Genomic DNA, 22,744 nt, shown 5'->3' with positions numbered 1-22,744 from the left:
GAAGGTTTTGGAATTCCTTTGCAGTTGCCTTGTATGCTCCTTAATGCTACAAATACAGGATTGAACATCAAGAGTGCCACACATGTAAATATTCTTCATTGGATCACTAAGAAGGTATCCACAGATTAATGTTAGCTTTGCTTTCTAGATTGAGGAAAAGAGACTCCGGGAAGAGGCAGAGCGTGAGAAAATTAGAATAGAAGAAGAAAAAGAAGAAAAGCGACTAGTTGAACAGAGACTCAAAATTCAAAAAGAATATGAAGAAGAACAGGAAAAGAAAAAAAGGAAAGAGGAGGAGGTGAGCTATCCAATTTTAATTATTTGATTTCTTTCATTACCCCTAACTATCACACTGAAGCATTCAAATTTTTCCAGTTTATGAAGGAAGAGATCATTTTGCAAACTCTTAAGAAAGCTCATAAAATACTGTCAGATGGCTTGTAGAACCTACTGGAAAACTAGAAAGTAGATGGGGTCCACTAGTAGTGAGCAAAATCCTTCCATTTCCTTTAATCTTAAAAGAACAGCATCAATTTGAAATCTAGTCAGATTATTTAAAAAAAGATTTTTTTAGTATTATCAAGTACTAAACCTGTCTCTGAGCCTAATGTCAGTTTTTGTGGTCTTATTTTAAGAAAAGATTTTTTTCTTCACCTGTTGCTGTATTAACACAGAAGAAATTGATCATATAAGAAGAATGCAGAGTACAGGCAGTCCCTGGGATACGTACAAGATAGGGACTGTAGGTTTGTTCTTAAGTTGAATCTGTATGTAAGTCGGAACTGGCATCCAGATTCAGCCGCTGCTGAAACTGACCGCCAGTTCTGACTTACATACAGATTCAACTTAAGAACCCCAAGCGTCCCCAAGTCAGCTGCTGCTGAAACTGATCAGCGGCTGATTCCAGGAAGCCCGGGGCAGAGCAACTCTGCCTCGGGCTTCCTGTAGTCAGTGCTGGTCAGTTTCAGCAGCGGCTGAATCAGGACGCCTGGGGCAGAGCAGCTGGGGTGCTGCTGGGTTGCTCCAGTAGCACCGCTCCTGGGCACTACTGGACCAACCCAGCAGCACCCCAGCTGCTCTGCCCCTGGCATCCTGATTCAGCCGCTGCTGAAACTGACCAGCAGCGGCTGAATCAGGACGCCTGGGGCAGAGCAGCTGGGGTGCTGCCGGGTTGGTCCAGTAGTGCCCAGAGCGGCGCTGCGGGACCAACCGGCAGCGCCCCAGCTGCTCTGCCTCAGGGTCCACAACGAAAGCCTGGTCTGCTGGGGGAGGGCACACTAGCTGTGCCCGCCCCCCCCAGCAGACCAGGGACACGGGGAGCAAAGCCGCAGCGGCAGCGGGGTGCCGCGCCTCTGAGGCTTTGCTCTGGCAAAGCCTCAGAAGCGTGGGAACCTGCCGCGGCTGCGGGGCTTGGCTCTCGGTGTCCCTGGTCTGCTGGAGACAGTCCCCAGCAGACCAGGGGCACCGGGAGCAGCTTTTCTCGCCCCGGAGGTCGAGGTGGCAGGACCGCTGCCTGCGAGCTCCGGGGCGAGAAAGCCCTGTTCGTAAGTGCGGATCTGACGTAAGTCGGATCCGCGTAAGTCGGGGACTGCCTGTACTGGCAAATTGACCAAGTAAATAAACTGAAAAATATGGACAGATTTTTTTCCCTCTGGTCTTTTAGTTGCACAAGACTTTAGAAATACTTGTAAATGTAGTGGGGGGATTATTGCAGAAGTTTTTTTTTTTTTTTTTTTTTTTAAAGTTGTCTGTTCTTTTTGGACAAGCCTGAAATACTTATTTTTGAACAAAGTGGTAATTATTTGAGCCTCCATCGAGCTCTAAATGAGACCAATGCAGAAGAAGTGAAATTCTGATCTTTCTGAAATGAGGGGGAGAGCTGTTCTGCCATTAACTTCATTGGAGCCAGGATTTGACCTTAGATCAGGGCTACTCAACACACAAACCGTGGGCCACTTACGCCCTGTGGCCCGTGGTGCGGTTTGGGTTTACACAGGTCTCAATATGCAGCCCCTGGGTGGGATCCTTTGAGCTTGGCCTCCACTGGGAACACGCTCTACAATGGTGAGTCAATATAATGGTCTTCTGTTGATATGCATTTTAGTAGTTAAATTCCTGGACTGTCAGGGTACATCTCTAGACTACAAGCCTCTTTTGAAAGAGGCTTTTTCGAAAGAATCTTTCGAAAAAGCCTCTTTCGAAAAAGCGAGCCACTTTTTCAAAAGAGAGCACCCAGACCGTCTGGGCAGTTATTTTGAAATAGTGTCCAAATACTGTCAAGCTGAAGGATTTCTCACTCTGACTCCTGTAGCCCTCATTGTACGAGGAATAAGGGCAGTCAGAGGAAGAGTGCTCTATTTTGAAATAAGTGTTGTGTAGATGCTTCGTATTTCAAAATAAGATATGCAATTGATGTAGCTCAATTTATGTAGCTTATTTAGAGTTAAGCCCTGCAGTGTAGATGCACCCTAAAAGTGCTGTCATATGGGTGGAAATCGGGTAAATATTGCATTTTATTAGCAGTAGCAGAACTGACTTAAATGGAGCCTGTGTGTTGTGTAGTTTTGCCTTAATCTTTGTATTCATGCCCTTCAGTGTGAAAGAAGCTATTTGCATATATTTTCATGTATATGCAACTACACTTAAATAGCAGCCCTCGGCATGAGCTGAGAGTGTCATTGTGGCCCCCAAGGCTTCCCAAGTTGATTAGCCACGCCTTAAAGTTCTAAACTGAAAACTTTGTTAATTTGACCATGTTGTTTTTCTTTTGATATTTGCTGCTCGGATATCATTTTAATTTCTCAAGTAAAATATAAAGACTTTAAAATAATTTTTGTTTTTATTCACCTACAATTTTCCCTTTACAGCAAAGATTAAAAAATGAAGAGCTAATTCGATTAACTGAAGAAAGGCGAAAAGAGGCTGAAAAAAAGAAGAAAGAAGAGGAAGAAAAACAGAATGAACAACTTAGGCAATATTATGAGCAAGAAAAAACAGCTAAGATGGAAGAGGAAAAAAAGGTGGTACTCTTTAAGGATTTTCTAAGATCTAAATATAATTTTCTAACTTATATTTAGGAAGACAATTGATAGAAAAGTTGAATCATGGCAAGAAACTACAACTATTTTCTAGCAGCTGCTGAAGGAACTGTCTTCAATAGTGCTCCCTTTTTATCTACCAATACTAGCAATGATGGCAAGTTTTGACAGGAAAACCTATTATATGCACAGAGACAGGTTGAGTGAGGTAATGTCTTTCATTGGAACTGCTTCTGTTGGTGAGAGACTTATTTTCATGCTTATACAAAGATCTTCACATCTGGGAATGTTGCTTAGAGTGTCACAGCTAAATACAAGACAGAACAGATTACTTAATATAAGGAATTAACACCTGTTGCAAGAGACCATTCAAAGTGAAGTGGGACGTAACCCCTCTGAGTCATAGGACAAAGGGTGGGTTACTGATATTGTAAATATCCATAAATACAGTGTTGTTCTTGACTCCACGATTTTTTAGTGTCTAGCAAAGTTATGAATTGAAACTCTTAGGCTCATCTTTTGAAAGAATTGTGCAGGTTTCCTTTGTGTTTTAGAGCTGACAGGGTAGTGCATTGAATGAGGTATCCCACTGTGACAGGATACCTGGGGTACAACCTAGAACTGGAGTACTATCTGTGACGACTACACTCTCCAGCCTGGGCTGTCTCCAACTACGTTAAGTTAGGGTATGTCTATGCTATGGGATAAGATATGCAACTTCAGCTACACAATTAACGTAGCTGAAGTTGCATATCTTTAGTAGAAGTACCTTAACTCGACTTTTGACACCGTCTACACTGTCCCTTTGACTTCCCTTACTCCTTGTGTAAGCAGGACTACCAGCATTGACTGGAGTGCCCCTCTGAGTTCGAATTAGCATATCTTCGTTAGACCCACTAATTCAAACCCTGGAAGATTGACGGCAGCAGCTTCAATCTTCTCTGTAGTATAGACATACCCGTGGTGATAAACAGCAAACTCCTCTGGAAGCTGTTACCACTCATCACAACAGTAGGTGGTGCTCCACACCCAGCTAAATTGTATCAAGGTACGCAAAGCCTCTTATGAATTACACAAAAAAGGCACCAGCCAAATCTCCTCCTCTATACCGCTTCCCCCCGCCCTAGGCCCCAGAGCTATAATATCTTGCCCTGATCAGAAGCCTGATCAGTATAAATTTATTACCTAGTCTGTTCCTCCCTTAATGTGGAGAGGAAATGTACCAGCTTTTGAACAATAAGCAGAGGTTTCCCAAGCACTTAAAGCAAAATACATTGTTTTTTATAAAATATAAAACAGATTTATTATTACAGAATGATAGATTTTGAGTGATTGTAAGAGGTAAGCCTAAAAGGAAAGAGATTATAGCAAAGAAAGTAAATTTAAGTGCACAATCTAAATCTTAAACTGTATCACACTAGATAATATTTAGCTCAAGGAATGTTCTCACCCCCACTAGATACTAAAATTCTTAATACCCAGACTTCCCTCCTGAAGCTTGGAGTAGTTTCCTCTGAGCTTCATATTCTCAGAATCTTGGTTGTTTCCAGCATAGGTGGGTAGGAGAAAGAAAGGCTCCCTCATCCTGCACCTGTTCCTTATTTTAGACTTTTGTCCCATGTACCCAGCTGACACTAGGAATAAAAGCATGTACCTGTGCACACAGTTAACTCGCCTCATCGGTTAACATGCACAGTTATACACAGTCCCTTCCCCATCTCCTCTGCCACACTGTAGCCTCTGTATCAGAGGCAGCAGTGTAGGGGGAGGCATAAGCCTGTGTATGCAGAGAGCTGACTTTCAAGCCAGCTCCCCATGCGTCCTGGCTCTGCGGAGTCACCTACCCCACTGTGCTGCTGCCTCTGATAGAGAGGTAGCAGCGGTGGGGAAGAGGTAGTGGCTCTGCAGGAGCCACCTCCCCCTGCACTGTGTGTAAATGTGTAATAACTGAACGTTTCAGCAGTTACACAGTTACATAAATAAACACATTTTAACATTCCTAGCAGAAACTAGCCCAGGCATGTTCTGGTGGCCTTTTCTGAGTCTCAGTGCTCAACCAGTGCTCAAGTCACAGTGACTAAGCCATTCCCATTGTGTGGGGCTTGCATAATAGAGGCACAAAGTTGATTAATGGGTGGGAAACACCAAAGTGGACAGGGATGGTTTTCATCCTGTTAACAGATTTACAGCATATTTCAATAACAACGAAACAGCACAATGTCATAACTTTATACTCACAAATGATACACACATTTTGACAGAACTGTGGGTTTCAGCAGATTGTGATCTTCTGTATTATACCTTACATGGCATGCTTTGTATGAAATATTACAGCTACCTATATAAATGATGAATATGAATCATGATAGCGGTTTTCAAATATCTAAAAGGGTGTCACAAGGAGGAAGGAGAAAATTTGTTCCTCTTGGTTTCTGAGGACAGGACAAGGAGTAATGGGCTTAAAGTGCAGCAGGAGAGGTTTAGATTGGACATTAGGAAAAAATTCCTGTCAGGGTGGTCAAATATTGGAATAAATTGCCAAGGGAGGTGGTGGAATCTCTCTCTTTGGTGATATTTAAGAACAGGTTAGATAGACATCTGTCAGGGATGGTGTAGACGGAGCTTGGTCCTGCCTTGAGGGCGGGGCGGCTGGACTCGATGACCTCTCGAGGTCCCTTCCAGTCCTATGATTCTATGATTCTATGGGCTTTAGAATTTGACGTTCTGAGGTACAGGTATTTTGGTGATTTGTCATTTTTCTTGATAAGTTAATTTGAGAGCGCAGCGATTGGCTCATTTGACCCATATGGCATTTGGTGCACTGGAGAGGTATACTACATGTTGGGATAGGCACATATAGAACCCATTGATATTGAAAGCTGTATTGTGGGGGTTGTTGATTTTCGTAGTAGTGGAAATATATCTGTAGGCTTTTTATCTGTTGTTCTGGCAGGCTCTGCTGAAGCTTTGTGTTGGTCTGTGGGGGCCTTGCTTCTGAGGATGAGTTTGGAGATAAGGGAATTATTTAAAGACCAGAAAAAGGGCGTTTGAAGAAGATTTCTTTCCAGATGTGGTCCGCATTGATTATGGGTTGTAATTGTTTAATGATACTATGTATAGGTTCCAATGTGGGATGGTAGGTGACACCTAATGATGTGAAATCAGAAATGTTGTGTAAAGCCTCCACCCAATGCAAGTTTCAGTATAATGTGAATGTAGGTTTTGTAACCTTTTAAGCTCTGTAATATTCCATTGTGTGAGTGTGAGTGTGATCAGAAGGATTCTTGTGATTCAGCATGATCACACTGTTGCTCTTAGAAGTAATTAGAATATAGATTGTGCTATAAAGAAAATATGATGAATATTTTATTATTCTCTTTATATTAAAATCAATTAATACCTTTTCTATGGACAGTTGTATCCCTTTTGCCATGTGTGGAAATGATTGTGTAGTTTCTGGGGAGGGGAAGTGAATGAGTTTGGAATGTGGGTGTTTGGAGAAGAGGCATCAAGGTGCCATAAATTGAGGCCCAATACAAGACTGATGAAGGATATTATGGATGGCCTTGGAGTGTCAAGAGCAAGCACCCTTTTATAAAAAGACAGCCTTGAAATACCACTGGGAAGGAGGCATCAACATAGTGATGTGAGTTGGCAAAGAAGAATGACTTCCAGATAAACAGATGTTAAAATGGTGATTGATTAAGAACTGATGCAGCAAAATGTATAGACTTGAATGGGAGAAAAATCCTATAAAAGATAGGACATCTTTCATGAATCTCCGGGTCTCGTTTTGTCAAGATCGGAGCGTTGGTCCAGATGGAGAGACGCCTCCGCTCCTCCCCAGTCGGGCCAGTGAGTTGATGGGAGCAACAGATTGGTAACTTTAAGCAAAAGCAAGATGGGGGTTGTTTGTTTGTATATGAGTGTGTAGATCAGTGGTCCCCAACCTTTTGAGGTTGCCGGGCGCCAGGGGGCGTGGCCGTTTGCCCGCCGGGCGCCAGGGGGCGGGGACACTAGCGCGCCCGGGTGCGGGCCCCCCCTGCCGCGCGCCCGGGGGCGGGGCCCCCCCATAGCCGCACGCCCGGGGGCGGGGGCCCCTCCAAGGGCCGCGCGCCCGGGGCCGGCGCTCCCCCCGCCGAGTGCCGCGCGCCCGGGGCCGGCGCTCCCCCCGCCGAGTGCCGCGCGCCCGGGGCCGGCGCTCCCCCCGCCGAGTGCCGCGCGCCCGGGGCCGGCACTGCCCCCTCCCGCCGAGTGCTGCGCGCCCGGCGCTCCCCCCCTCCCGCCGAATGCCGCGCGCCCGGGGCCGGCGCTCCCCCTGCCGAGTGCCCGGGGCTGGCGCCCGCCCCCGCCGAGTGCCATGCGCCCGGCGCTCCCCCCGCCAAGCACGCTCCCCCCGCAAGCGCCCGTGCACCGTGTGCCTGGGGCCAGGCCAGCCCCGAGCACCTGGCGGGCGCATTGAAATGCCCGTGTTGGGGACCATGGGTGTAGATGTATGTGTGTGATCAGGTTCAATCCCTTTTCCATTTAATTCAAGAGCGGCATTTAATAAAAACAATATAAGTGTAAAGACCTCGGTTGGTCTTTAGTAAAAATAAGGTAACAAGAAACTGGAGCAATTTTTTTTAATTGAAGGAGGTTCTTTTGGGTAATTTGGGAGTCCCATTCTATAATCTAAATCTCTGGTGGAGTATCCTCAGTGAAGGTGATTTTAAGTATATTGAGGTATATATCCCAGACTTTCTCCTCAGAACATATTCTGCGGCTGGAGATAAGATTTGTTGCTATACTTAGGATGGTTACTGGATCTGTGAAGGTAGGTGTGATCTGTGGGTTTCTTTTATATGATTATCTGTAGAGTTTCATTGTTGAAGCTGATCATAGTTTCCAGGAAGTTGATGCTAGTGTGGAAATGTACTAGAAAACATTGATGGGTCAAAGATGGTTGTTAAAGTAGTGGAAATCTGTGAGCAAGTTTAGGTTGCCTTTTCTGGGGACCGTCTCCAGCAAACCAGGGGCACCGGGAGCAAAGCGGTCCGGCCAGAGCAAAGCCTCAGAGGCGAGGCACCCCCCGCTGCTGCTTTGCTCCCTGTGTCCCTGGTCTGCTGGGGCGCAGCTAGTGTGCCCCCCCACAGCAGACCAGGCTTTTGTTGTGGACCCTGGGGCAGAGCAGCTGGGGCGCTGCCGGTTGGTCCCGCAGCGCCGCTCTGGGCACTACTGAACCAACCCAGCAGCACCCCAACTGCTCTGCCCCAGGCGACCTGATTCAGCCGCTGCTGGTCAGTTTCAGCAGTGGCTGAATCAGGACTCCTGTGGCAGAGCAGCTGGGGTGCTGCTGGGTTGGTCCAGTAGCGCCGAGGAGCGGTGCTACTGGAGCAACCCAGCAGCACCCCAGCTGCTCTGCCCCAGACGTCCCCAAGTCAGCCGTTGCTGAAACTGACCAGCGCTGACTACAGGAAGCCCGAGGCACAGTTGCTCTGCCCCGGGCTTCCTGGAATCAGCTGCTGATCAGTTTCAGCAGCAGCTGACTTGGGGTTCTTAAGTTGAATCTGTAGGTAAGTCAGAACTGGTGGTCAGTTTCAGCAGCGGCTGAATCTGGATGCCAGTTCCGACTTACATACAGATTCAACTTAAGAACAAACCTACAGTCCCTATCTTGTACGTAACCCGGGGACTGCCTGTATTTCGAAATAAGTGCTGTGTAGACACTTCTATCGAAATAGAGGGCCTGGTGGCCACTCCAGCCTCAACCAAGAACACTCCTCTCCCTCCCCCTCCCCGGAGCCCTTAAAGGGGTTGACTCTGGCCATAGTGCCTGTGCCAGCTCCAAGCCTGTCAGCCCAGAGCCAGCAGTCACTGCCCCTGACCCAGTGCCCTCCCCAAAACATGAGCCAGCAAGCCACTGGCAGCGAGCCCTCCACTGCTCCCCAGGAGCAGACTGCCAGCTCCCAGGATCCTGCCAGGGCCCAGAGAAGGTGAGTGCCTTCCTGGTCCAGGGTGGAGATCATGGACCTTATTCAGGTTTGGGGGGGATGCCCCCAATGTTCATGATCTCCGAACTAGATGGAGGAACGTGGCCGTCTATGGCAGGATAGCTGCCAGTCTGGCCATCAAAGGCCACATGCAAACCCAGGAGCAGGTCTGCATGAAAATCAAGTTGGTCTGGTGAGACCCCCAACCCTGAGCCCTGAGCTTCCCCTCCCTCTTCTTCCCCTTGATTCCCCCTCCCAGCTTCCTCCTCCCAGGTTTCCCCCTCCCCTCTCCCACCCTCTTTTCTCCCCACTCCCGCCTCCTTTCCCCAGTCTCACCAGAGTTTCTCCCTCCCCCCCATTTTGTTAAATAAGGACAGTTTGTGTTCATGAAAATACATGTATTTTATTTGACATCAGGAAGGGGAGTTAGGGAGGGGTAAGTGGAAGGACGTGAGGGAGGAATGAGGCACAAGCCCCCAGTGGGGCAGACCAGGGATGCTCTTAGTGCTCCTTAGGGTGGAAGCTCTCCCGCAGGGCCTCCTGGATACTGACAGCTCCCCGATGGACCTCCCGGATGGCAGCCTGCAGAAAGTGCAGCCAGGCTCGCAGCAGCGCGTCCAAGAGAAGCATCAGAGTGCCCAGAGGCAGCTCTGGCTCCATGTTGCAGAGTGCTGTGGTGTCCCGAGTGAGGGCAGAGACAAAATGCTTTGCTGTCCCCCAGTGAGGTAGGCAAGCAAGCAGGGAAACCTGAGAACTGGCTGTCCAGGGGGGATCCCTTTAAGTACAGGCCTCAGATACTTTTTGTGGCTGCTGCCTGAAGCTAACTCCTGACCTGATGTTGTTCCGGGCCTAGTTCCGGCCGGCCTTAAATCCGATTCAGCATCCACTCAGTGTGGACGTGCTATTTTGAAATAGCAAAAAGCTATTTCAAAATGCATTTTGTGTGTAGACGCGTTATTTCGAAATAACTATTTTGAATAAGATATTTCAAAATAACGCTGTAGTGTAGACATACCCTTAGAGAGCCATGGCCAAATATGATGGATCTGCCTGGGTTCTCTTGTTTGTATATCTTGGGAAGCATTTAGAAGGATGCTCAGGTGGATTTGTGGGGGATGAAATAGAATTTCTCCTAGAGTTTTTTGGGGAATGATTTGATGCTATTCTAAAATTTCTGGATGAATTGTGGTGTGGGTTCTTTGAGCTCATTATGTAAGGATTGAGTCAGAGTAGTGTAAGTTAGCCTTGATCGTATTGCCATCATGGTTAAGGACTAGTATACACATAGTGTAGCTTGTTGGAAAATTTTCCCCTCATGGACAATTTTGGTTTTTTAGCAAGAATATTAAAAACCAAAATAGAAGTGTATCTGTGGTGCCTCATGGGAGTTGTAGATTAGATTTTTCATGTCTCCATTATACTCTGTATGCTTAGCTGCCTGGTTGAACTAAGTCTTTCATAGTGTACTTAGTCTATACTTCGGTGACATACGGATGCAAGTGAAAATACAGTAGGATAAATTATGGGCATAATAGCTTATTATCCTTTTACATTTGAAATTTGATTGGTTAGGGTCTAAAAATCTTAGTCAGTTCCTTTCCTCTTCTATGAGTAATGTAAGAAAACCTCCACATTTAATAGTAGTGGACATTAACTAAATTGAAAGAGAGTTGCCTTATGAGTGAGTGCCTCCTGCTGTCCTCCCAGTATACTCCTGTGATAACAATTTAAGCCTCTGAATCCCCAGGTGTTTTAAACCTTCTGGAATTTAAATGGAAATCCAGTCACTGCCATGCTCTCAGCACTGTCTCATGAGAGATAGAACATGCTCTGTGTAGTTGCCTAGCCCCCTTTGTGTGTAGTGTACTGACCTTTCAGATTTCCTTGACTCTACTCCATCCCAGAATCCCTCCCCAACGTGTAAGCATTCTGGTTCATAGTTTAGTTCTCTCTGAAAGCATGTGATTGTGTGGGATCTGCATCAAAACTGATGCTTTGCCCCACATTTAACACATTATTTCTCTTTTAATTAACAGATAAAGAACAAGAGATTGCAGATAATATGTAATACAACAAGCATCCTAAACCCAATATCCCTTCTAGCTATCTGTATTCAGAAGGGTCTCAGGAAACCCTGTGTACTGCTTCTTCCTTATCTTTATCTGGAAAAAATGAGAAAAGACTCTCAGTAAATTAGCTTATCACTTTTTAAAAGCTTCCAGTCTTGTCAACTTCCCTGGATTACTATAAGGCATCCTCTCCTGTGACAAACAGCATCTCCTGGGTAGGGGCTATCTTATTGTGTAAAGCAGTGATACTCATTTGCAACTACCAGTAATTAAGAACCACATGACTACTGTATGCCCTGTTTCTCTTTTCTGAGTTCACTTCCCAGTGGAAAATCAATGCTGATGTTCGGATAAGTAGTAGTGTAATGTCTAATTAAAATGAGATTGTTTGAATTGGGCAATGGAACTGCTGCATATTAAGCAGATATATTTCGCTCCAGTACTAGCCACAAAGAAATACTCATGTTCCCACTCCTCTTTAAAGGGTCTGCACTTATCATTCTACTTGCATTTTTTCACTGTTTTTTGCCATGTGTAATTTCATGCACACAGCAGGCAGTATTAATGTCTGCAAGAAGAATGTGGATGATTGTCCAAAGAATTTTAATTGTTTTTTAACTGGAATACTAGTTTTAGCAGTTACAGAAGGTGGGGGAAAAAAGAGGGAGGGTTCTTTCCAGGAATGCTATGCATGAACTTTCACAGCATTCTGGGAGTAAGCCTTAAAGAGCTGCAGGTTATACCTCAAAAGAGTCACATGGGGCTTACGAGCCGTGGACTGAGTATCACTGGTCTAAAGCAATTACGTTTCAGTGGGTCAACATTTTAAGTAAGTGATCGATCCTCTTTTGTTCTTTGTTTGCCACCAGCCTTTGGAATTTCATCTCAACGTGGAGGCAAACAGGAGGCAAATGCCTGCACATTCAAAATTGAGTTTGCATCCTGATAGATACATAGAGTTCATGAGCTCACACAGAAATCATAGATTATATAGACAGTGTCTCAATTTGTCATAAATTAATATTGTACAAAAATGTGGTAATTTGACTAGAGGGAAAAAAGGATATCTGATTTATTTTTAAACCTTTTAGTTAGCTGACTAAATAATTAGAACTTACATACATTTTATAAAAAGTAACTATAAGTAGAGTATAAAATACATCTAACAACTAATTACAAAGGCTGAAAACTTTATCATGTAAATTAAATAGTGTAGCTATGTATACAATAGTTGTGTTAAAGCAAACGGTTAAATGTTGAAAGCAAAATATATAAATGCTAAAAATAAAAAAGTACAGTCCAAACTAATGAAAGGATATTAAAATACAGCTGATGAATGTATTAAAACATTTTATGTAGAATTAGAATAAGTATTTATTTTAACCAGGTCCTTCTTTTAAAATGAAGTACTAAGAATTAATAGGAAACTTGTTACAATCTTGTACATTTTCTTGATTTTTTTTTTTTCCAGTTTTCAAGGCAAACTTCTCCTGTCATTCCTGCTCTTCGGAACAAGCTTTTGCAGAAAGAAGAGAGGCCTCCTACTGTTGAAAGCCATATATCTTATTACACAGAAGTACGATTATTTATATTTCAAATGTAATAATTAGTGTACAAATGGTAGTTTATTAATTTATCAGTAATCAGTTACTTATAGTTTTGACATAACAGTCAAATAATTGGTGATGATCTTGCCATAGCCATACTTTTGAATTCTAAAGTATTTTTTAAAAATCATCTACTCTGTCTAAATTCTTATATGTATTCTGGATATGTTCTTTCTGAAGGGGTCAATAATCACTTTTCTATTGTATATAAAATATATACAGGCAGTAACTGAGATGATGAAATGGCTTTATTGCTAAGATAGTTCAGCCTATGTCTGAACTGATAATTGTAAGTTCTCGAGTTCTCCCTTGCATGATAGAATTTTAGAAATATAGGGCTGGAAAGAACTCTGGGAGAGCTAGTCTCCCTGCATTGAGTCAGGACAAAATAATCTTAGGTCATCACTGACAGGTCTAACCTGTTCTTAAAAACCTCCTCTGATGAGGATTTCACAATTCTAGGCCTCAATCTTCTTTTCTCAAGACTAAACGTGTGCTCAGGTTTTTTTTTTTTAACCTTTTATCATAGGTGAGGTTTTTTTAACCATTTACCATTTTTGTTGCTCCTTTCTAGACCCTCTCTAATTTGTCCACATCTTTCTGAAAGCCTGTACTTAGAACTTCATTCAGTGCTCCAGCTGCAGCATCACCAGTGTTGAGTAGGACAAGACAGTTACCTCTGGTGTCTTACCTATGAATTACTTTCGATGTACCCCAGAATGAGTAGTCTGCAACTGCATCAATTTATCCACTTTTAACCCCCTGATATTTTTCAGCAGTAGTACTGCCTAGCCAGTTATTCCCCCTTTTCTAGTTGTGCATTTGATTTTTTTCCTAAGTGCAGTACTTTGCACTTCTATTTATTGAGTTTAATCTTGCTGAATTTAGACCAGTCCTCTAATTTGTTGTAGTCCTTTTTAATTCTAATCCTGTCCTCCAATGTTCTGGCAGTTGTTTCTAGCTTGGTGGCCTCTGAAGATTTTTAAAAACATATTCACCATTCCATTATTAAAGTTATTAATGAATATATTAAATAGTATTGGACCTAGGACAGATCCCTAGCAAAACCCCACAAGATATGTCTTCCCCAGTTTTACAGCAAGCCACTGATAACTCCTCTTCTATCAGTACTGCAACCATCTTATATTAATTACAATGAGACCATATTTCTCTACTATGCTTATGAGACTGTCTTATGGAACTGTATAGAAAGTCTGACTCAAAATATATCACACCTGCAACTTCCTTGTCCCCTATCCAAAACCAATAATCTTGTTAAAGAATGAAATGTAAGTTGGCATGGCATGCTTTCTTTCTGACAAACCCATGTTAAGTATTTTTTGTCATTCCACTATCTTCTAGGCCAGGTGCTTACAAATTGATTATTTGGTAATTTGTTTCAGTGTCTTTCCTGGTAACTGGAGCATAATCTCCTGGGTCTTCTTTGTTTCCCCCTTTTTAAATATAAGTTCTTCTTCAAGGAGTGTCTCTGTGGGTGCTCCACCTTAGGTGTGCCAGCGCTGCTGCGCCCATGTTTGGCAGATTCTTAATAGCAGTGCCCCTCCAGTTGGCTGTGTACACGGAATGCTGGCACATGACAGTTGGAATTGTCACCCCATGTGCATAGCCAACTGCCTCCTCAGTTCTTCTCTGACCGCTGCCGGCTTCAGTCACATAGAGCAGTTGTTCCCTTTCCCCTCATACCTTTTAGCTTTCATACATGATTTTAAAATCCTTCCAGGACCTTTTAAGAGGGTAGCAATTCAGGCATTTGCCGATACAGACGCGTGCTTTGGGCAAACTTTTCTTGCAGCTACTGAGCTTGCACACCGAAGAACCCACCACCAAGCACGGACGCTGCTTTGTAGTCACCTAAGGTGGAGCACCCATGGGGACACTCCTTGATGAAGGGAAGGTTACTTACCTTGTGCAGTAGCTGGAGTTCTTCGAGATGGTTGTCCCCGTGGGTGCTCCACTACCCATCCCTCTCCCCTCGGCTTCAGATCCATTTACATTTGGGTCAGAGAAGGAACTGAGGAGGCAGTTGGCTGTGCACATGGGGTGATAGTTCCAACTGTCACATGCCAGCATTCCATGTGCACAGCCAACTTAGAGGGGCACTGCTACTAAGAATCTGCCGACCATGGGCACAGGGGCACTGGCGCACCAAAGGTGGAGCACCCATGGGGACAACCATCTTGAAGAACTCCAGTTACTGCACAAGTTGAGTAACCTTCCCTTCTATGTTTGTCCTTCTCCAGTCTTTGGGGAACTTGTCCATCCTTCATGAGTCCTCGAAGATAATGGGTCCAAGGTTATCATAGAATCATAGAATCCTAGGGCTGTAAGAGACCTCAGGAGGTCATCGAGCCCAGCCCCCGGCCCAAAGGAGGACCAACCCAACTAAATCATCCCAGCCAGGGCTTTGTCAAGTCTGGACTTCAAAACCTCTAGGGATGGAGATTCCACCACCTTCCTAGGTAATCAATTCTAGTACTTCACCACCCTCCTAGTGAAATAGTTTTTCCTAATATCCAACCTAGACCTTCCCCACTGTAACTTAAGACCATTGCTCCTTGTTCTGCCATCCCTCACTACTGAAAACAGCCTCTTTCTATCCTCTTTGGAACCTCCTTTCAGGAAGTTGAAGGCTGCTATCAGATCCTCCCCCTCCCCCCTTGTTCTTCTCTTCTGAAGATTAAATAAACCCAAATCCCTCAGCCACTCCTCGTTAAGTCATGTGCTCCGGCCCCTAATAATTTTTGTTGCCCTCTGCTGAACTTTCTCCAATGCGTCCACATCCTTTCTGTAATGGGGTCCCCAGAATTGCATGCAATAGTCCAGATGTAGCCTCACCAATGCTGACTAAAAGGGAATAATCACTTCCCAGTATGGAGGTGATGGTTCATGGATGGTGATGGATACTTGAGGGAAATTTACACACCCAAAGGGAGCAATGCACTCCCAACTTACTTACTCCAAAATGACTCAGTAAATGCAGAGCTGTCAGGAATACAGCGTAGAAAATGCTTAGTTAACATAGTTCATCTGAATCAGTCCCAGAGCCCTCATTGCCTCTCGAATCCCAGTTCAGCAGCTTCTCCCCTGCCTCCAGCAGCCCACACTTAACACCCTCACCTGGCCCCTCCCATAGTCCTTTGTTCTTCAAATGGTCACACCCAGCTGGTTTCCTGGGTGAGGCATCCATGCTTGTTCACTGCTAGGTGCTAAATGTTCTGGCTGTTGCAGTGGTCGTTGTCCTCTGGGAATTTCCATGGGCAAGGTGGCCCAGGCAGGTAGGCATCAGTCGTCTCTGGGTCTCAACAAAAAGTAAATAACTCCCCCCTTCACCACCTAGTTAATCATGTTACACATAGGGGAAACTGCAGCACAGACATTCATCCAAAATACGATAAATAATTTGCACTCCATGACAATATCCACAAGTTCTTTATATATAAGATAATAGGCCCTGAAGAGTCTCAGATTTTCCATCTAATCTAACCTTTTGTGTCATAGCTGCCATTTCACCTCCCCCCACTCCCATGAAGCAATAGACAAACTAATCCTCGGCCCACCTTAAAAAACAGTCTACACTAACGAGTCATTGCTGAAAATGGATTTTAGCAATATGTCTCTCCAAATTGGAAGTGAAAATTGTATATATGTTAATGTGGACAAGACAAATCAGTTTTCATTACTCTTTCAGAAAGCATACTGAAAGACACTTTTTGAAAGAGTACCAGACGAGGCTTTAAATGTCTGAAAGTGTTGTTGATGCATTGTATGATACTTCTCCCTCTTCCCCTTCCCAACCAGAATGAAACAAACTTTTGCTTATAGGTTTGTGTAACATAGCACAGTTAAGCCCTGAACCTTGATAGGGACTTATAGATTTTACCATAGTGCAAATAAATGATGATAATGATTTTAGTATCATCAATATATTTAATATTTTTAATATAATCAGTTTATTTAAACAGCAAGTTTTTTAAGAAATAGAGATGACCAGAGACTGTCAGATTCTTATTCTTTCTCCCCCATCCTGCCAGTAGCTTCACCAGATAGTTTTTAAGTTCAGTACATTTTAATTTCTCTTCTGTCTGAAGTGCTTGCTTACTGTCAAGTATAAAAATGACGTATTTGTTATGTTTGCTAGGATATTCCACAATCTAGGGTTCTGTCTCCTCCAGTCCCTGCTAGAAGAAACCAGTTGCGTGCATATGGTTGGTATTCTCTTTATTCCATGATAGTATAACTATATGTTAATCTCCTCTTTCTTGTTTTCTTTTCTAATATTGACTAATTATCTTGTGGAGGAAAAAAAAACAGATGCTTTTAGATGCCAAAAATATCCACAAATATTTTTATTTGATTTTTTTTCTAACCAATATTTTAGCCTAGTGGAAAAATTATTGATCTTTTGATTTGTGGCATTCCAGATCTGGAAGAGAGGGGGAGGAGCAGGGATGGCATGTGTATCAGCAGATTTGTGGTACTTTGAAAGTGTTTGGGGGGAGGGAAGTGTAGGGCTCCCGTGTGCGAGAGGCAAGTGTGGGAGACACATGGCGGAGGGCGAGGAGGGTGTCTGTGGGCCGCAAGTGGAGCCCCAGTGAGCTGCATGTGACTTGCAGGTCGGGCACCACTGAACTCCAGGTTTTAAGTCCTCATAGACTCATAGACTTTAGGGTCAGAAGGGACCATTATGATCATCTAGTCTGACCCCCTGCACAGTGCAGGCCACAAAATCTCACCCACCCCTCCTAGAATAATCCTCCCACCTATATCTCAGATATTGAAGCCTTCAAATACTTTGAAGACCCAAAGATGCAGAGAATCCTCCAGCTGTGATCTGTACCCCATGCTACAGAGGAAGGCGAAAAACCTCCAGGGCCTCTGCCAATCTACCCTGGAGGAAAATTCCTTCCCGACCCCAAATATGGCGATCAGCTAAACCCTGAGCATGTGGGCAAGACTCATCAGCCAGACACCCAGAAAGTTCTCTATAGTAACTCCTATCATCCCTCCATTGACCTATTTCCCACTGATAATGAATGGTCAATTAGCTACCAAGATCATGTTATCTCATCAAACCATCCCCTTCATAAGCCCATCTAGTTTAATCTTGAAACCAGATAGATCTTTTGCCCCCACTACTTCACTTGGAAGGCTGTTCCAGAACCTCACTCCTCTAATGGTTAGAAACCTTCGTCTAATCTCAAGTCTAAACTTCCTACTAGCCAGCTTATATCCATTTGTTCTTGTGTCCACATTGGTATTAAACTTAAATAATTCCTCTCCCTCCCTGGTATTTATCCCTCTAATATATTTAAAAAGTGCAATCATGTCACCCCTCAGCCTTCTTTTGGTTAAAGTAAACAAGCCAAGCTCCTTGAGTCTCCTTTCATAAGACAGGTTTTCCATTCCTCGGATCATCCTAGTGGCCCTTCTTTGTACCTGTTCCAGTTTGAAGTCATCCTTCTTATACATGGGAGACCAGAACTGCACACAGTATTCCAAATGGGGTCTCACCAATGCCTTGTATAATGGCACTAACACCTCCTTATCCCTACTGGAAATACCTCGCCTAATACATCCCAAGATCGTATTAGACTTTTTCACGGCCATGTCACAATGGTGGCTCATAGTCATTCTATAATCAAGTCCTGTAATAGTTGCAAACAGCCTGAGCCCATCAGCGATCCCCATAGTATCTGTTTTAGGTGCTTGGGCAAAAGGTGTATAAGTGACAAGTGTTGCAATTGAAAAACTTTCAAACCAGAACTAAAAAGGAGCATGGCAACTGCTTTAAAGTGCTCTTGATGGAGTCAACACTCCAGAATTGGAGCAGTTGTCTGACTCTGCACCAAGCATTGCAATGTTGGTGCTTACTGCTCTGGTGGCAGAGGGACAGATTTTTTGCGCTGCATCTTTGCAGTAATTTATACCAACACAAAGTGGGTGTGACTTGATACTGTTTCATTTGATACCATTTTACTACTAATTTGCATTGGTGTAAATTACTTACATATGTATAGGGAAGTGTCTACACTACTGGTGCTACAGTAGCACATCTGTAGCTACATTATTATAGTGCAGAGACATAATACAGTGACAGAAGACATTGCTGTAGTAAATCTATCCCCTAGAGAGAGAGAGAGAGTGGCTAAGTCGATAGAAGAATTATTCTGTTGATCTTGGTGCATCTGCAATAGGGGTTGGGTTAGCATAACTTAACTATATCACATAGAGCACAAAATTTTTCATAGCCTTGAAAGATACAGCTAGGTTTTGGTGTAAACTAAGCCTCATTTGAGAGCTAGCTCTCTGTTCTCTCTCCCATTACAATTACTTGGCTTCACTCATATTATGTATACACATTTCACTGTAAGTTACTCATTGCAAGCACACTTTTTTTAACTTTTATATTAAGAGCACAGGGCCCCATTTTATCTAGATACATAGGTGCCTAGAGATGCAGGTAGGTGCTTAGTGTGATTTTCAAACACATGCTGTATGGAGATGAGATGTGTCTCTATCTCTAGGTGCCTGAATGCCTTTAAAAATCTGGTCAATAGTCTTTTACTTTCTGCTGAAACTTATTTTAATCAGGTCAGATCTGGTAGGCACATAAGACATAACATAGAGAGGAAGGGTTTAAGTACTGGTCTGCAACTTTTAGTAGCTAACTGTAGTAACAGGGGTTTGACTGTGTCCAGCATAGAGGAACACCAGGGCTACGTCTAGACAGCAGGGCTATTTCGGGATATCTGATTCAAATATATTTTGAAATAATGGGCACACTATTCTGGCATCCCTGTAACCCTAATTCTATGAGGGTTAGGGGATTTGTCAGAATAGTGCTTTATTTTGATATTTGGTGCTCTTATTGAGTGTGTTGGTTGTGGTGCCGTGTCAGCGGTTTGAAGAACTGTGGTAATTGGACCAGGCAATCCACCATACCATCATAAAACCAATCAAATTGTTGCATGCAAATCAGCTGTAGAGCACGAGCGTTTGGTTGGATTACTTCAGTGTCATGATGTCTAGGACTCCTGGCATAGCACAGATTCATGCCTTGCTGTGTCATGTGTGTAATTTGTAGAGTCAGAATGACAGGTTACTTAAAAATTGGACAATAACAGACTTCAGAACCCAGTAATGATTGAATCTGGCAGTATTCTGAATAAGAATGGCTCTTGATTATGCTTTTAGCTATTTCCATAGCTTTGCACCGATTCTACAGACATTTTAATCTTCATAGTGAGACACAAAGTGACATTCCTGCATTTTTGTCATGTGTATTACCTTAGTTGTAGCAGCAACCATTATATTTTTTGCACTTGATATTTCTGAAGTGGCCAAACCAAAGTGTTCCTTTAACATGTTTGTTTTTTAAAAATTATTGATGTTAAATTCCAGAGGAAAGAAAGAATGTGATAAATGAGTTGTCAGAGATGAGGAAACAGCTCCGAAGTGAAGAGCGACGACTTCAGGAACAATTGCTCAATGTTGCCAGTGATGATGACATAGCCACTACTAGGTGAGAGTTTTTTAAATGTATACTTCTAAAGCCAGTTCTCACACTATGCCTAAAGCTGTATTAGCCTGCCAGAATATACTTGAACAAAAGAAAAAATATGCAAACACTTATGGGATTAGGATTACATACAAAATGTTCCAGCTGTTTCATAGTACAGTAATATGTTGTTAGTTATTTAGCACCATAGATGAGCATGGCATGCTGCAAAATGAATAATTTAGGCAGTTCTGTAGCCATGCTTACAAGATGGGGAACACTATTTAAAAAGCTCCCAGTGTGGTGGTGTGGCCAAAAGGGATTAATGCACTAATCGCTAGTGAATGGGCCGCATTAGTGGCCCTCCTTCATTTTACTGTGCTGCAAGATTGTTGTAACAAGGATGGCATGCTAGGGTATAGTAGTTTTGCTAACTGTGCTTGTGTGCCTAGAATTGATTAGATGTAGAGGCATCACTCTCCTAGTCAGTTTGTGTGCATTCAGCATGCACTTCACTTTATGTGCCCTTGCTTCATGTGTTCTCACTTCAGCCATACTGGAAGGGGGAAAAAAACCTAGGTGAATGGAAACCACCAGAAAGTGGCAACCCTGTGTATGGGGCATGGTAAACAAAATGTCTCACAGGCCACACATATGCCTGCAGGACACCCACCACCAGCTTCATGCAATTGTTGGATGTATAAATGGCAATATCTGGTAGGATAATGGAGGTTCTGTTACCCCTGTATTTAGCACTGGTGTGACCACAGGTGGAGTACAGTGTGTAGTTCTGATGTCCAAAATTGAAGAAAAATGTTGTAAATTTCAGAAGGTTCAGAGAAGTGCTATAGGGAAAGAGAATAGGGTTGGAGAATGTGCTATAGGGAAAGATTCAAAGAGCTTAATCAGTTGAGCTTGTCAAACAGAAGGTTAAGAGCAATATGATATGTGGAAAAAGAAACTTGATAATATAGGGCTTTTAAGTCTAACAAGCAAAGGTATAACAAGATCTCACGTCTGGAAGGTGAAGCAACACAAATTCAGATTAGAAAAAGGAGCAAATTTTTAACAGTTAGGTAATTAGCCATTGGAACAGTTCACCTAAGGTTGTTGTAGATTCTTCATCACTGGAAATGTTCAAATCTTACATATTTTCTAAAAGATAAATGCTCTATTATAAACATGGATTAATTCAGGGAAGGCCATTCTTCTACTATATATTTGAGAGAATTTGTCTTTCTGTTGGTTTATTCAAGAACTCCTCCTAAATGGTAAGATTTAGGATCACTAAATTTGGTATGCAGCTTCCTCTTATCATAACTTAAAGCAGGGCACAGTTTAGTTGTGCCAGGACAATGGGATGTGCCTGGAATGCAACTGTTTCTCATAAAACAGAAAGAGAGTAATTTGCTATATGCAAGGACCTGAGCAATGCAACGTAAATCTTCTCGTGATCTCTGTTATTCAGGAGATCAGAGTAGATGATCGGTGGTTCCTTTTGGCCTTGTAATCTATAAATTATATTAATATATTTTTGTTCAAAGAAATTATCTGATTGGTTATTATCTATATCCATTGCTTTCTTAACCTAATATTTTAAGAGAAAAATATAAATCTCTGGTGCCAGCAGGTCTCCCATTTGCATTGATTGCAGTAAAGTATGTATTTGCACCCAGAAAATACATCCTTCTTATATCTCCTATTGAGTACATTGCTGATGCTAGTTATCATTTTATCTAAATTTAAATTGAACTAATAGAGTTCTCCTTTTGTATGTCATAAATATAAGAAATAGATGACCTAACAAATAGCTGCTATTTTCTGGTTTATTGTGTGCTTGCATTTCTTCAAGCATACATTAGAATCTTACCATTTCAAATTGCACAATAATAGCCTAATGCTGTAGAGAGGTATCATGCCAAAAATACTTCATTACTTTTGCAAAAATATACCAAGAACAGTTACCAGTGTACTATATATCTTTACAAAAAAATGATTTGAACTGCACTGGTTAAGTAAATGAATTTTGCATTTTCCTCCTTTAAATTGTTTTATTTGCAGCTGTCATCACTTAGCAGTCATAGAAATATCCAGCTCATCTCCATGTTATTATTATGAACTTAACCGGATTTACATACCACATTGCCTCCATTTGTAACACACAGAGAAATATAATTATTTTCAAAACTGTGGTAGTTTTATTCTTTGAGTGGCAGGATACAATATACAAGCAATAGTCTTCACCTAGAGTAATACCAAGTGACATGTTAAAAAAAGTTACGATTGAGGAACTGTTAGTCATATTGAATGTTTGATTTACAAACTTTTCAAGCAGGAAAAGAGAAAAAAATGTAATGGATGTATTTGAGATGGCCAGGCTTCGGATGCAAGCTCCAGTCAGGCGACCTTCATCAAAGGGTACAGCTGACCCTGTCAATGTTCAGAATATCTGGGACTTCAATGAACTTAAATATAGAGGCAAGTGGATTTTCTCCTTGCTAATTGAGTGTTTCTTTTCATTTCCAAATCATTTCTCAGC

At 42.9% G+C, this 22,744-nt stretch overlaps 1 protein-coding gene across 13 annotated transcripts in view; it reads left to right on the top strand.

The window, feature by feature from the left end:
* Nucleotides 1-22,744, top strand: part of CSPP1 (centrosome and spindle pole associated protein 1) — a 169,251-nt gene that overhangs the window by 102,667 nt on the left and 43,840 nt on the right. For 10 of the 13 annotated variants that reach the window (XR_016348751.1, XR_016348750.1, XR_016348748.1 and 7 more), the window contains 6 exons: nt 149-298; nt 2,868-3,020; nt 12,551-12,655; nt 16,846-16,912; nt 20,109-20,229; nt 22,538-22,683. Coding sequence is in view for 7 of the 13 variants with exons in the window: in XM_075920580.2 (XP_075776695.2) it covers nt 149-298; nt 2,868-3,020; nt 12,551-12,655; nt 16,846-16,912; nt 20,109-20,229; nt 22,538-22,683 (742 nt within the window). In the remaining 6 variants the exon portion in view is untranslated. The remainder of the gene's footprint in view (nt 1-148; nt 299-2,867; nt 3,021-12,550; nt 12,656-16,845; nt 16,913-20,108; nt 20,230-22,537; nt 22,684-22,744) is intronic. The other 3 variants (XM_075920582.2, XM_075920581.2, XM_089776236.1) reach the window with 1 other exon arrangement.

The sequence above is a fragment of the Pelodiscus sinensis genome, chromosome 2, assembly GCF_052426305.1.
Source record: "Pelodiscus sinensis isolate ZL-2025 chromosome 2, ASM5242630v1, whole genome shotgun sequence".
NCBI lineage: Eukaryota > Metazoa > Chordata > Testudines > Trionychidae > Pelodiscus > Pelodiscus sinensis.
The sequence above is the reverse complement of the archived record's forward strand: the minus strand, read 5'-3'. Positions and strand labels throughout refer to the sequence as shown.